The sequence below is a fragment of the Mustela nigripes genome, chromosome 2, assembly GCF_022355385.1.
Source record: "Mustela nigripes isolate SB6536 chromosome 2, MUSNIG.SB6536, whole genome shotgun sequence".
In the NCBI taxonomy this organism is placed as follows: Eukaryota; Metazoa; Chordata; class Mammalia; order Carnivora; family Mustelidae; genus Mustela; species Mustela nigripes.
The window spans coordinates 12,054,488-12,069,208 of NC_081558.1; the positions used below are offsets into that span (position 1 = coordinate 12,054,488).

General features: G+C 47.5%; 1 protein-coding gene across 4 annotated transcripts in view; it reads right to left on the reverse strand.

Moving 5' to 3' along the window:
- AKAP8L (A-kinase anchoring protein 8 like) overlaps nucleotides 1-11,986 on the reverse strand; it is a 29,008-nt gene extending 17,022 nt beyond the window's left edge. For 3 of the 4 annotated variants that reach the window (XM_059389265.1, XM_059389267.1, XM_059389268.1), the window contains exons 1-4: nucleotides 11,875-11,986; nucleotides 6,381-6,455; nucleotides 1,464-1,496; nucleotides 910-1,150 (exon numbers count right to left, since the gene is read on the reverse strand). In XM_059389265.1, coding sequence (XP_059245248.1) covers nucleotides 910-1,150; nucleotides 1,464-1,496; nucleotides 6,381-6,455; nucleotides 11,875-11,887 — 362 coding nt within the window. In that variant the 5' untranslated portion in view covers nucleotides 11,888-11,986. The remainder of the gene's footprint in view (nucleotides 1-909; nucleotides 1,151-1,463; nucleotides 1,497-6,380; nucleotides 6,456-11,874) is intronic. The other variant, XM_059389266.1, reaches the window with a different exon arrangement.
- Nucleotides 11,987-14,721: the final 2,735 nt, after the last annotated feature.

A 14,721-nucleotide genomic window follows, 5' to 3' on the forward strand; every position in this document is an offset into this window, starting at 1 on the left:
GGACCCCTCACCCTTTTTGCCTGCTACAGAGCCAATGCATGCAAGTCCCTTTGGTGGCCTCTGCCCCCAGTGGCCCTGGGGCCTCACCTGAACCCACCAGTGCCCGGCCCGACCCCTCCTTACTCTCTGCTCTCCTCCCATCTGTCAGCTGGAGCCATTAGGATCCTCCACGCCATTGTGTGCCCTCCTCACTGAAGCCTCTCACTAAGGCACAAGGACTTCTGAGCCAGCACCAGTTCAGATAATGGCAGACAAATGCGCGCAGCATGACGCTGCAGGATAGGGCCCAGCTAGGAGGCAGGCCCAGTTCCACCACCTAGTCCTGGCTGCCTTCAGGCAAGGAGTGTGACCTCTTACACTTCAAGAATGAGGACGACAACAGTTCCTCACAAAGGCACTTTTGAGGCCCAAGAGGAACACCTTTGTCAGGCTCAGAAGAGTGGCCCGGAAGTGTCCATATTGGCTCTCTTACATGGGGACGTCCAGCTTGTTGTGGTCAGCCCCAAAGACTCATTGCCTGCTTCAAGCCCAACCCAATGTGTCCTGCGCTCACCCTGTGTGGGATACAAAGTCTCATGAGATCTCCAAACGCCTGTCTCCACAGGGAGGGGCCCCTTTACACTCTGGTCCTGAGAAGAGCCATTCAGAGGATACAGTGAAGTTGGCCCAACTGAGGCTTGTTCCTCCCCTTACGAGCTATGGGGAGACTGGCCACAGAGCAAGAGCAAAGGGCAGGGAGGGGCCCCAGGCCAGAGAAGGGAAGCACAGCAGATGCTGAGCAGTCTCCGGCAGCCCCAGCAGTGAAGCAAGGAGAGAGAAAGCTGACACAGAAGGCGGGTCACAGAGGGAGGTGCCCGCAGACAGCAGGCACCCGGCAGAGCCTCAGCCCCTGGGCGGCCACCCACTCACCTTTCTCCACCTGAGCCGTACACGCCTCCTTGCATCATGTCTGTCTCCAAGTGTGGCACCATATCTAGGCGCTGGTTAATTCTGGACAAAACGGAATCGGCACTGGCGCTACCCGCAGCACTAGGGTTTGCATTTGTGTCAGAGCTAGGCATTTCCCAAGAGTTTGAAGTGGCCATACCATACCCATAGTTGGTGGTGTTATCCTGGCCATAGCCGTAGCCATAGCCATAGTTCTCGTAGCCTGCAAGGAGGAAGACAGAGACGGACGGACAGAGATGGCAGGGATAGGGAGAGGACAGGCAGACAGAGAGACAGACAGAGAGACAAGGACATCTTCTGTCACAGAGACAAGCTGGGGACCCTAGCCACCTGAGGCTGGGTGGGCCTAGCCATTCCGCTGGGTGGGTCCCAGCCCAGGACCTCCTGTGAAAGAGCAGCTGGACCAGGGGCCCCCAAAAGCACCTCCCAATACACTCTGGGCAAGCTGGGCAGTGGTGGAAACACACAACCAGTTCAATCCCAAGGGAGAGGAGAGCACTCATGGGAATACTTGCCTCTGTTTGTCCCAGAGTTCCAAGTTCCATACCCTACAAAAAGGAAAAGTGCAATTACATCTACAGTTGATAATAATACAACAAGAGCTTAAACAAAGACGATGATTCCCAGTGCCAGCCTGGTGACAGAAGACTGAACCTCCCCCAAGAAGCCCTGAGCTTAAGAGCACTCCATAAATGAACCAGGTCACCCCATGCTCTGGTGCCAGAAGTTTTGTGGCTCTGGCCGTCTGTTACTTAAGGGGCCTCCCCTTGCCAACACTGCCAGCTGAGGAATTTGGCTCTCATACTCCTCCCTTGAGGATCCAGAATTAGATTACTCCCACTTTGTGCTAAGCACCAATCAGAGGAAGAGGAGAACGGTTTCTGGTGCCTCACAAAGACTATGCTGAACAAGAAGTTCAGCACAGAGCCCACATCCACTGTGAAAATCATGTCACTCAAATCACCCAAAAAAAGCCATCTGGAACAGAGAAACTGACTATCCTGGTCCCCCAAGTAGATGCCTCAACAGGGAGGACAACCAAGCACTTGAATCTTGTGTGTGCTGTGCAGAAACCTACTGGCAGAGGTAAGGACAAACAGTTCCCAGCTTGAGAAATGCTACTGAGAGAACAATCTGGATTATAAACTAAATATACTCTGGATTTTACCCAGCACATGAGAAAAATTCACCCCTTCAGAATATAAAGCCAGTGAGAATTGACGAAGTGCAAAGTCAAGTGGAAATTCCAAGCCAAGCAAACATGGTTCCTGCCCAGGGAAGTCCACCAGAACTTTCCCAGTGTCTCTGGTGAGACTCCAGAGTTGTCTCCTACTCCTTATTATCTCTACCCTACAGACAGACAAGACATGCTTTTATCCCAGGACAGGGACCAAAGCTCAGTGAGACAGCAGTGTGATGAATGACAGAGTCCAGTCACAGGACAGCAAGAGTGTATAAACTTGAAAAGATGGACGGGGCAGGCCAAGGTAGGTCCTACAGTCAGTTTCCTCCTCAATCCAGTGCATAAACAGAATGGGGAGGTATCAGAAACCAGCAAAGAACCCTAGATGACTGTTACGCTTAATGCACCTTGGGCTCCAGGGAGCTCACAAAGCAAAAATCCTCTTGGTTGGGGAAATCAAAGCAGAGGCTTCTCATTCATTCCTTTATTCAACAATCATCCTAAGCACACAACAGCAGAGGTTGGCAGTGCTGGTCACTGCTCAGGCCCAGAGCACTGTCTGTTAAAGGAGACACTTCTAATTAGAAAGCAGCAAGGGACAGCCGGCAGCAGGAAATCAAGTTAAGAGATGAGTGGCAAAGGAGTTGTTCTGACAGGCAAGAAGAGAGGCTGCCAGAGGCAACCAAGGAATAATATATACTTAGCCCCAGCAACTAACAAAAGCCTGGTCCCGTGGGTGTTTGCACCAGGAACAGTGGACATTAGCTATTCAAAAGAAGACAGGACTGGGAAGCCAAGGCAGACCCACTGGGGCTCCACTTATGAGGCTTGCATATGGTTCTCCAGGGCTTTAGGGGCTGAAAATCTGCCAGAACAGAGCAAGGAAGCACAAGGAAACGAAGCAGGATTGGATGTTAAACTCTGTAAACACAAGGACAAGTGGATAGGTAGGTGATAGCCCTTTGACAGACAGGACTTGGAAAGCACTCCGCATGTGCTTGCTGCTATGCCCAGAGCAACTCAGACTCCCTGAAGGGGGCTTCCCAGCCAGGTCCCTTCAAGGGGAAACCTCTATCTACACTTTGAGCCTGGGGAGTCCCTAAGACCTGCCCCTTCCAAAAGCTCACTTCTACCTCCAGAGGGGGATGAGACTAGTGTTGACACAGGAAGGTTTAGGGATATAATTTTTTTTTTTTAAAGATTTTATTTATTTATTTGACACAGAAAGAGAACCAAGCAGAGGGAGCAGGAGAGGGAGAAGCAGGGAGCCTGATGCAGGGCTAGATCCCGCTACCCTAGGATCATGACCGGAGCTGAAGGCAGACAACCAAGTCACCCAGGCGCCCTGGGATGAAAATCTTTTTATTAAGAGAAAAACAAACAGAAGAAGAGAAAAGTAGATGGTAATAGTAAGCAAAACTTATAGAACAAAAATACAGAACAACATAAATGGTCAACTTCAAGGAAGTTACAGCCTACCTTCTCAGTGACATACCTCATAGAGGCATCAAAAAAGAATCCATTCAGCCTTACCAGTACAAGGAAACGCTTCTAACGGTAAGCAAATAAAACAGGATACACAAAGCTCTATCCTCCTATATTCAACTACTTAGAACAGGAATGCTGACATTAGTATTAATATGGCGGGATTGCAGTTGACTGTCTTCCAAAATGTTATTTAAAATATTGTTATACTGCTTTTACAATTTAAGCCAGAATATAAAACGGTCTTTATTCTTTCACGATTGACTATGTAAAAAAAATCTGTAAGAGTTACAAAAATAAGTGAGCTTGGCAAGGTTTATTACAAGGTCTATATATGAAAATCAACCCAATTTCTACAAATCAGCAATAAACAACTAAAAACTGAAGTCTTAAAAAAAATATCATTTACCTTGGAACTAAAAATATGAAATACGTAGATGCAACTATAACAAACTATGTGCAAGATCTGTGTTTTGAAAACTACAAAACACTAATGAAAGAAATCAAAGATCTAATTAAATCAAATGACACTTTATTCATGGATCGGAAGACTTATATCATTAGCAGGTTAATTCTCCCAAACGAATCTATAGATTTGAGGCCTTCGACTCAAAATCTCAGCAGGAATTCTTACAGAAATCGACAAACTGATTCTGAGATTTATAGGCAAAAAGAAAAGAACTAAAATATACAAGTCAATTCTGGAAAAAGAATAAATCTGGAGGACCTGAATTAACTGATTTAATGACTCATTATATAGTAATCAAGACGGACTGGTACTGGAGGAAATTCAGATATGCAGATGACCAGAACAGAATTAGAGTCCAGAAACACCGACACATAGAGGTTTGATAGATTTTCAACAAAATTAAAAAAGAATCTTGACCTATAATGTATGCCTTGTAGAAATACTAACTAAAAATAGATCACAGAACAGATGGAAAATATAAAACTAGAAAGTACCTAAAAGAAAACTCAGAAGACAATCTTGGGCACCTGAGTTAGGCAAAAATTCCTTCCTTCCTTCCTTCCTCCCTCCCTCCTTCCCTTCCTTTCTAAGATTTTATTTATCTGAGAGACAGACACAGAGAGAGAACGTGCACGCACGCACACAAGCCGGGGTAGCCGCAAAGGGAGAGGGAGAAGCAGGCTCCCCGCTGAGCAGGGAGCCCAACATGGGGGGTTGATCCCAGTACCTTAGGATCTTGCCTGGAGCCAAAGGCAGACACTTAACCTAGTGAGCCACCCAGGCACCCCTCGGCAAAAATTTCTTAGGCGCAACACCCAAATCACCATCTATTAAAGAGAAGAATGATAAACAGGACTTCATCAAAATGAAGAACTTGTGTTCTTTGAAAGACACTACTGACAAAAGACTAGGTCACAGACCGGAAGAAAAGATATGCAAATGGTGTATCTGCCAAAATGCCCGTACTGAGACTATGTAAACCAGAGGGAAAAGAATTCAAATAAGCTGTGCAATCTGGGACTACTGCTTGATTAAATGGGGTGAGGCAGACAGGGCAAGATAGGGAAGCCATATATACCAAGTTTCTCCTCTGTTCGGAAATATCTGATACCTCCTTACTCAATTTTTAACACTTTAAGTCTCCTCCTCCCTCTGGACTAGCAGCTAATACTTGAGGGAGTTTATGTCCATTTATTCAGTAACTCTTTTTTTTTTTTTTTAAAGATGTTATTTATTTGACAGACAGAGATCACAAGTAGGCAGAGAGGCAGGCAGAGAGAGAGGGGGAAGCAGGCTCCCTGCTGAGCAGAGAGCCCAATGTGGGGCTCGATTCCAGGACCCTGAGATCGTGACCTGAGCTGAAGGCAGAGGCTTTAACCCACTGAGCCACCCAGGTGCCCCTATTTAGTGACTCTTGAGGTAGTGTCACAGTGTAGGCTCAGTCCCTCCCCAGACCCTAATAGTGCAACAATCTACCCATCTCAGCATGCAAAGCATTACCCTTATTAATTCCAAAGAGGGCTCCTTCTCACAGACATCTGTGGTCACAGACCACAGGTGGACCAGCATTTATTGGCAGTTAGCAACTGTATGCTAACTGGAGGGGCAGAGGGAGAGGGAGAAGCAGACTCCCCACCAAGCAGGGAGCCCGACTCGGGACTTGATCCCAGGACTCCAAGATTATGACCCGAGCCAAAGGCAGTCGCTTAACCAACTGAGCCACCCAGGTGCCCGAGTGGCTACTTCTGAATTAGAGATTTAGTGTGTTTGATCATGACTAAGAAAGTGATCGACACTTTCCTTCAATCCCATGTGAGGAGCCCGCTGGCTTGAGATGGTCTGTCTCTAAAATCCCTGCTAGACTCAGACAGGCAGCTTCTCTAACAAACACATCCCACATGCTACCCCGAAGCTAAACTGATGGCTAGGTTTCTGCTCAGACCAATCCTTTGGACTTTGATTGGCGACTCTCCTTCCTAGGCTCTCAAGGGGATTTTGTGAAGCCAGACCTTTGTCACAGACCATATGCACTTCAACAACATGTTACAGGGTCAAAGGGACCAATCATTTACAGCTCCAAGAACTCCAGCCTGCTCAAAGCACACATCTTTCCCATTACTGCTTCCAACAGAAGCACTAGCTATTCTAAGAGCCCACCACACCGTTTTACACAAGACTGCACCAGGACAAGCAAGACAGTGAGAGCAGAGTCAAAGGCAACCCAGGAGACATGAGGTTGCTCTGCCACTAGAAGGCAAAGCTCTCACCCTTTGGTTCCCAGGGGCCCACACTTACCATAATCACAGGTGGGCTGAGCGCTTGTGTCTGAGTACGTTGACTGCAAAGTGGTTTCAGATCCCTGGACAAAGCCTAAATATAAACATGGTGTGGTTAATTTTCCAAAACAAGCCACATGGAGGTGACCTAAAACTACCCTTCAGTGTAGACTGGCTGACAGGTCCTCCTCTTAATGGAAAGCCTCCAAAATATCTAGCTTCTCAACACTTTAATTATACCTCCAGGATATATTAGCCAATGAAAAGACAGGCTATATTTAACTTGCTACACTAGAAGCACTGGAGAAAAATGTTCTAACAATTTAAACCAGTATTCAGTTTCGATAAATGAGTGCCCAAATTATTCAGTTAAAAGAGGAAAATACGGGGCGCCTGGGTGGCTCAGTGGGTTAAGCCGCTGCCTTCAGCTCAGGTCAGGATCTCAGGGTCCTGGGATCGAGTCCCGCATCGGGCTCTCTGCTCAGCGGGGAGCCTGCTTCCTCCTCTCTCTCTGCCTGCCTCTCCGTCTACTTGTGATTTCTCTCTGTCAAATAAATAAATAAAATCTTAAAAAAAAAAAAAAGAGGAAAATACTTATATCAAGTGACTGAAAGGTGAGCCGCCTCCAATTCAAACAAGGATGGGTGTTGGTTCTGAACAATGTTAAGGCAAATATTAGCTCTTCCCTTCCCCCCGTTCTGAAACAGAAATTGCTTTGTATTTTCTAGTTTTCCCATAAAAAATGTGTATATGCAATTAAATTACTTGAGGTAAGCATGTTTTTACCGAACAAATGTCATATAGTATGCATATTATTTCTTACTTTCTCAACTTTTTTTTTTAAGATTTTATTTTTTGAGAAAGAGAGAATGTGTGTGTGTACAAGCAGGGGGAGAAGCAGACTCCCTGCTGAGCAAGGAGCCTGACTTGGGGCTCTATCCCTGGACCTGGGAATCATGACCTGAGCCGAAGACAGACACTCATCCAACTGAGCCAGGTTTCCCTCAAACTATTTCTCAACTTAAGATGAATTAGTACTAAATAAGGAAAACTTGAACCTCTATCAGAAACTATTGTTCTTAAATGATGAATCCTGGTACTATCTTTAAAACTACATTTACAAACATTATTTTAAAATGATTTACCCTTAGCACTGAAACTGTGATGGATACCCAAGAGGCAATATTTGCCTATTCTCATCAGAGCCAATTCATGATCTAAAAATTAAAGCCAGTACCTTTAATAGCTCTTTTTTTTTTTTTTTTTGGGAAAATCAACAAAAGCATACACCAAGCGCCTTCCCAGGAGTAGGCATTCACATGTTGGTAGTCTCTCTAGCTCTTCTTTTAGGACCATAGCAACAAAGAAGATCACAACAGAAGCCAACATTTAACAAGTGTTTCCCCCGCAGGGTGCTAAGAGCCTTATCTGCATTATTTTATTTCATCCTCATCACAGCCAAAAGAGGACAGGGCCAAGATCCCTTACCCTGCAGTTCCCAAGTCCAAAAAGATCTGAAAACCAAGTGTTCTCCTCAAATGTGGTGCCAACACTCACTGTGGGACAAAACTGACTTATGAGGACAATTATAATTTTTCTTTACCCAACCTAGTACAGAAATAATGCATTTAATTATAGGATGCTCCTCACACCCCAGTGGGGGTGTTGTGGAATGTCCTCCTCTCACGCTAGGATTCCAAAATATACCCAGCTCCCAGCTTTCAAGTAAAGATCAGTGGACCCACACTTTATCTTTACTTCCCAGAGGAGGGAATTGAGACTTGGTGCTAGGGAAGGAGAAAGGCGAAGTATCCAAGGTAACCATTTTTACCTTCACTAATTAAGAACAGCACATTATAATAGATTCCCTCCAGGGACCCAGGACCTTCCCAAGATGCATATATCCTAAACAATGTCCACAAGAAACAGTGAAAGCACGTTCTGGATGGTTCACTTGAGAGGAAGCCCCACAGTGTAAAAATTAGTACCTTACACCTACCTTCTCCACAATGTTTGCTTAACTGGCTTCCTGAAACCTGTTTGTTCAGCAATAAAGCCACCAGTGAAATGGTTCCAGACTTCAGGTAACATGGTTTATACACACAGCAGGTGCGGCAGGAACCACCACGCCCTGACAGGACTACTAATTGGAACACAGTATGAAAGCTGCAGAGCCAAGAATCTATGTCTATTCAAGGGAGTGGGGACCTTGTTCTTCCCCCGGAAAAAGGGAAAGACAATCCACCAAGCCTTCAGAGGTCAATGGCAACCTCTACTCTACTTCTGTCCTCCCCATGTCCACATTTTATTGCCCAATACTGTCTTCAGAGTAGGACATTCTTGTTATGCTTCATTTACGAATAAATTCTTATCTGGCTCATAAATCCTTCTCTTCTTGGTTTGATTTACCCTGAACAGCTCTGGGTGAAAAAATAAATGTTTGGCCCTAGAAAGCTAATGGTCAGACCATGGATTTATGGTAATTATGCATCATAACCCCTCCCTCCCTCTAGGTCAGACTGTGATACCTTCTTCATTCAAAAATACACAGAGCTTCTCCATTTTATTCTTTTCCTTTTTTTTTTTGAAAGGGGATTCTTTGAAGAAATGACAAAGTGATATAAACTAGAAGACAACTGGAACAAGATTACGTTGACTCCAGCCTCTACCGTCTGGGGGTAACCAGCCTCCAAGATGGCCTCTACTTATTCTTGCTTTATTTAATTATAAGCTGCTGTCCCTTCCCAACTAATAGAGGTAGCCAGTGTAAACAGTAAGATTGCAGAAATGACTCAGTAGGACTTTTTTCTTAATTAAAAAAAAAAAAAAGATTTTATTTATTTGACACAGAGAGAGAGATTACAAGTAGGCAGAGAGGCAAGAGGAGAGAGAGGGGGAAGCAGCCTGATTCAGGGCTCAATCCCAGGACCTAAAACATGACCTGAGCCGAAGGCAGAGGCTTAATCCACTGAGCCACCCAGGCGCCCCTGAGTAGGACTTTCGATAGTTTCTGCCTTGCTCTGTTTTAGATCGTTCGCTCTGAGGGCAAACAGCTACCATGCTGTAAGGACCTTCAAACAGGCCTGTGGAGAGGCCCACATGGTGAGGAGACAACAGCTAGCATCAACCCACCAGCCATGTGAGTTTGAGTAATCTTGGAGGTGGATGCTTTAGCCCCCATCAAGCCTTCAGATGACTACAGTCCCTGAAGTCATTTTGGATGGATATCCAAAATGTAACCTCAGAGATCCCAAGCCAGAACCACACAGCTAAACCCCTTGCACACTCCCAACACAAACTTGGTGAAAGCAATCTTTTTATAAAAGGTTTGGCAGTGTTTGAAGGCCTGATTTTGGATTCTTCTGTCCTATTTTTCCATTGCTCCCATCCTTCTCCTCAGTGCCAGAGATGGAGCCCCCTTTTCCAGGTACACGTAAAGTAATTAGGTTCAAAAGCTGGACAAGTTATCAAAAAGGTAAGTTACTTTAATCACCTCCTATGCTTGTTAATAATGGTAGCATCTACTTCAAGGTCTCCAGAACTCCTCCTTAAAGGCACATTAATTCCTTGAAACGGGACTTAAGCAGTTTTTTAACTTCAGTGGTATGCTTCTTAAAAGGGAAAGACTCACATTATAAAACCGCTGTTGTTTTTAGTTGATCAAGATCAAGGAAAAAGTAATCATTATCTCATTATCTTGGCTCCCTCAGTGAGCCAAGATGTAAAGCCTACAAGATCTGGAGTTGAAATTCAGACCTGGTCATTAGCGACTTCTCCAACTCTCTCAAAGACAGTCTCCTTGTTATAAATTCAAATGCGCCATTATTAAGCTACTCCAGAGCATCCAATCATTCATTTTGTTTTGTTTTTCTTTTTTCCTCAGCAGTCCTGCCCCTAAAAACCAAGACTTGGTGAAAAGATTACACCTCAATTCCAGAGATGTCAGCAACAACCCTGCTGACTCTTCTCCTGAACCAGGAAAGCTACAGAAAGGCCTGGGCAAGGCTGACCAACCTTGGCACTACTGATATTCCTGGCTAGATGATTTATGGTGGTGGGAGACACCCTGTGCATTATAGGACGTTTAGCAGCATTCCTGGCCTCTATCCACTGGATGACGGTAGCAACTCCACTCTCAGATGTGACAACCAGAAACATCTGCAAACAGTGCCAAATGAATTGGCGGAAGGGGCAGGAGGGCAGAACCACCCCTGATTGAGAACCACTGAGCTAAGGGATGGTTGCTGGAAAAGCTAGGGTTCTTGCCAAGCTCCTCACCTGGGGGCCAGAGGTGGGACGCCTGGCACTACTTCTTTGCTGAGGCTAACATAAAATAGTGTATGGAACAGCCCCAGAGGCTCCAGTTCCATTGTCAGTCCTGAACATTCCAAGTAGAACGTAGGTTACCCAGCAACCATACTTGCTCGAGCCTAATACCCGCGTCACAGGGGGAGGCCCAGTTTATGGCTCCCGGCTGAGAAGCTTCGTGTGTTACTGCCAAGGCAAACCCAGGCAGCCTTTCAAACTCCTCCAGGGATAATTCACAACCGTCCAAGCATAGCCCAGGGTCCCCTCTCCGATCTCAACATCCACCCTCCCCGCTTTGCTCAGATCCCACTGGCCTCGCCAGCTGATCTAAAAAGCCAGGCGGTTTCTGTTCATGGGCCTTTATGCCAATGGCACCCTGGGCCCGACACCCTTATCTGCCTCACTCCATTCAGGTCTGTTCAAATGTCACCTCTCTACCTTGATCCCAACCACCCCCCCCACCCCACCCCCGCAAACGAGCAAGCCCCTCGGCGGCCTGGGCCCCCGGGGAGCGAATCCTACATTCATTGGTTTTCGTGTTAAGGTCCGCCCATTAGCTGCTCGAGAATTTCCTGTCAATTTCCCAGCGCTCGTTCAGCACCTGACGCGGAGACTCTGACAGATGGCGAATGAATTAATGAAAAAGCCGGTCCTTCCTCAAAGGCTCAGGCGTAGCCCCCCAGCCCCTTGGGCCCAAGGTTCCCCCGCTCATCACCCCGGGGCCTGGCGCCTCTCCCAGCCTGGGGCAGGCGAAGGGGTTGGGGGTGGGTAGCTGCGGCATTTTGCAGGGAAACGGCGCGGGGGAGGTTGTGGCAATGGCGAAGGCAGCCCAGCCCGCTGCCCGATCTGAAGGGGTAAGGCCTGAGGAAGGGCGACCTGCGGTTCCGAGGTCCGAGCAGACCCGACCTAGGGCGGAGGTGGTGGGCTCAGAGAACGCACGCGCTCAGGCCGGGGCCCTCGGACACAAGCGTCAGAGGCCAAGACCTCGGGCGGCCGGGAGCCGGGACGCGAGGGCCCGAGCACAAAGAACTGAGGAGCCAAGGCATGAGCGGAGCGAACCTGAGGCGACGGACCCGCGGCGCCATTTTGTGACCGCAGAGAGGGCATCGTCCAGGCCCCGGGGGAGATGCGGGCGAGCACGGTGCGGCTCTGGCATGTCCCTGTCCCTCCCCACCCGAAGCCCGACCCCTACCCGGCGGGCCCACCTGTATAGCTCATGGCAGCAGCGAACACAGCACCGGAGGACTCACGCAGCTGTCCTACACGTCCGACGCCGGGATAGCGGCGACAATCCCCCGGGCCCCTTCTAACACAACCGAACCCCACCTCCCGGCCCCATTGGCTCGCGTAGGAATCTGGCTTTACTCCTATTGGAGGAGAGCGCTGTCTATCCCAGCCCATCCTCATATTAGAGACTGATGGTGCTGCCCATCTCGTGGGAGCCCCGCCTCCCGTTATCCCAAGCCCGCGATGATTGGCTGGGAGAAGCAGGCCGGGGAGATGGAATCTTGTAGAATTCAAAAGGGCGGAGCCGTGTACTACGGGGAGGGCTGAGGCCCTTGCGCGTCAGGGCGGAGAGGAGGGGCGGTGCCCTGGAGGACCGCCAGAGGGAGCAGACTGGGCACAGGGCACTATTCCAGTCTTGGCCCTGCTACTGAGGTGCAGTGCAAACTAGGTTGTTTCTTAACTTCTCTGGCCTTCAGCTCCAGAAATGAGCACGGTATGGCCATGCTGGAATGAAAATCACAACTAAGCACCAAACAAAATGCTGGGCACAGGTTCAAACACACGAGATAATGCATGTAAAGAAATCAGTCCAGTGCCAGGTGCACTAAGTAGATGCTACCTTTTGTTGTTGTTACATAATGATAATGGATATACTTATATAGCATGTTTATATGGCATATGTAATTAATATATTCATGTTGTTTATCATCTCAAATGCTTCCCTCATACCTGCAAGGTCCTTTTTAAAGAACTTCCCATTTAAAAGGTAAAACCAAGGCTTGGAATTCATGACTTCCCCCTAGGTCCTTGGCACTTAAGTGTTAAAGCTTGAACTCCTAAGACCCCCCCTTGGTTTGTTCAGGCCTTTAGAGATCCTGTAATGGTGCAGCCTGGCGCCGATACTGTATCCCCAGCATCTTCAGTGGATGCTGCATGGAATCCACTTTTGGAGATACCTCCTAACTTCTGAGAGATGACAGAGCTGCAGACACTGAAAATGGTACTTTACATCTGTGAAAACTCATCACACGGAGTACAATTATGGCTTGTACATTTTTTTTTTTTTTACTTTAAAAGCTTGTCTTAAAGTATGAGCAGTGTTGCTGACTTCTTGATATTAAGGAATTGTCACTCTCTTTAGGTGTAACAATGGCGTATTTAAAAGTCCCCATCCTTCTGAGAAAGACTCAAATACTGACATTAATTCACATGACAAGTATGTTGATTCACCATAATTCAGATGGGGAAAGGGAAGGAAGGTGTGGAAGGGTTATAGCTGGAGAGCTTGGTCTTGAGCTGGTAATTGGTAAGTAGATGAGGGTTCATTTTACTGTTTTTGTATGGTTGGAATTCTCCATAAAATATTTTAATAAAACAACCCCTCCCCTAAAGATTACTTATGCATAACTTGCTGCCACATGGGAAAAGGCTAATAATGATGTGTTGAGAAACTCCAAATATGAAGCACATAAAATTGGTTAATGTGCACACCGAGCTTTGGGGCTCACTTGAGTGTCATGTTCAGAGACACCTGCCCGTTCTCCAAATTAAAGCTGAGCTCCTAGATACCTCTCATGGATCCTACAGCTGCCATTATGGCACATACCGCAGCCATCTTTTAAACTTCATTTTGGTGACTTTGTTAACATCTTATACTCTGCCTCTGAGATGGAATGGCCTGAAAAGGGACATGCTCAAAATCTCAGAAAAGAGCCCTCTGAGCTAAGAACTGTATGTGATCCTTTCGAGGACCTACACAGCTAGCACTGCATGTGTGGGTGGGGAGGAACTTCCCATGCTACTTTATAAGGTCTTGTGCTGTTTGAACTTTTTTTACATCCAGCTTCCATTACTTTTACATGTTTAAAACTAATTCATAAAAAGCTAAAAGGGGAAATGCCTACGGGCCAGCTCTCATCCCAAGAGATGCCCTCCGTGCTTTCAAAGTCTTAGACAAGCCCACTCATAGCGTGGGATGGACATTAGTGGTTGAGTCCTTCCTCCACCAGACCTCACAGGACCAGAAAGGCCAAGGCTGCAGACCAAGACCACTCTTGCGGGCATGCTGTCACAGCTTATTAGCCTGTCCCTCCCAGGCAGGGGCATGGTGGGGGCCTGGGGCATCAGTGCTGGGGTAGGAGGAGGCCTCCACTGTCTACACTTCATGAGGTTATTCCCACTTTCCAGCCCCTGGCCATTGAAGTGAAAATGAGCTGAAAAACCACATGCAATAAACAAGAAGGAGCAGCCAACAAAATCTCTTAAAATCTCAGAAATGTTCAATAAACATTTGCAGAGCGAGAAAATAAATAACATCGCGAAGGAGCCAGCAGCTCCCTTTTCCCCTCGTGTGATTTGGGCTCAGGGTGCCTGTGTCTCCAGACAAGTCACATGTCTTGAAGGCAAGCTGGCCCCAGCTCTCTGAAGGCTGCCAGCAACTGTGTGCTTCTCCCTCCTCCCACAGGTCCCCCATACCCTCACTGGACAGCTCCTGCCCTTGTGAGAGCCCTTCTAGCTTCATCACTTCATCCTGGCTCCCTTCCTAGACCAGCTGCCCAGAGTCTTGGTTCCTCTCCTCTGCTCGCAGGAGCCACTTCGCCAGCCAGCCAGCCAGCCAGCCAGCCAGAGCCCCCCACCAACCATGCCATTGAGAGCCAACAGCTGGGAACTTGGGCTCATCCCCAGCTGGGTCTGGTCAGCTTGGCAGCCAACAGGAAAATCCAGGGCCTCCGGGGGCTCTGGGAGGAGGTGGCTCGATCCCAGCCCCGGCTGCCAGACGATGCCAGCCTGTCCACTCGACAGAAAAACACACGCTGGCCGCCTGC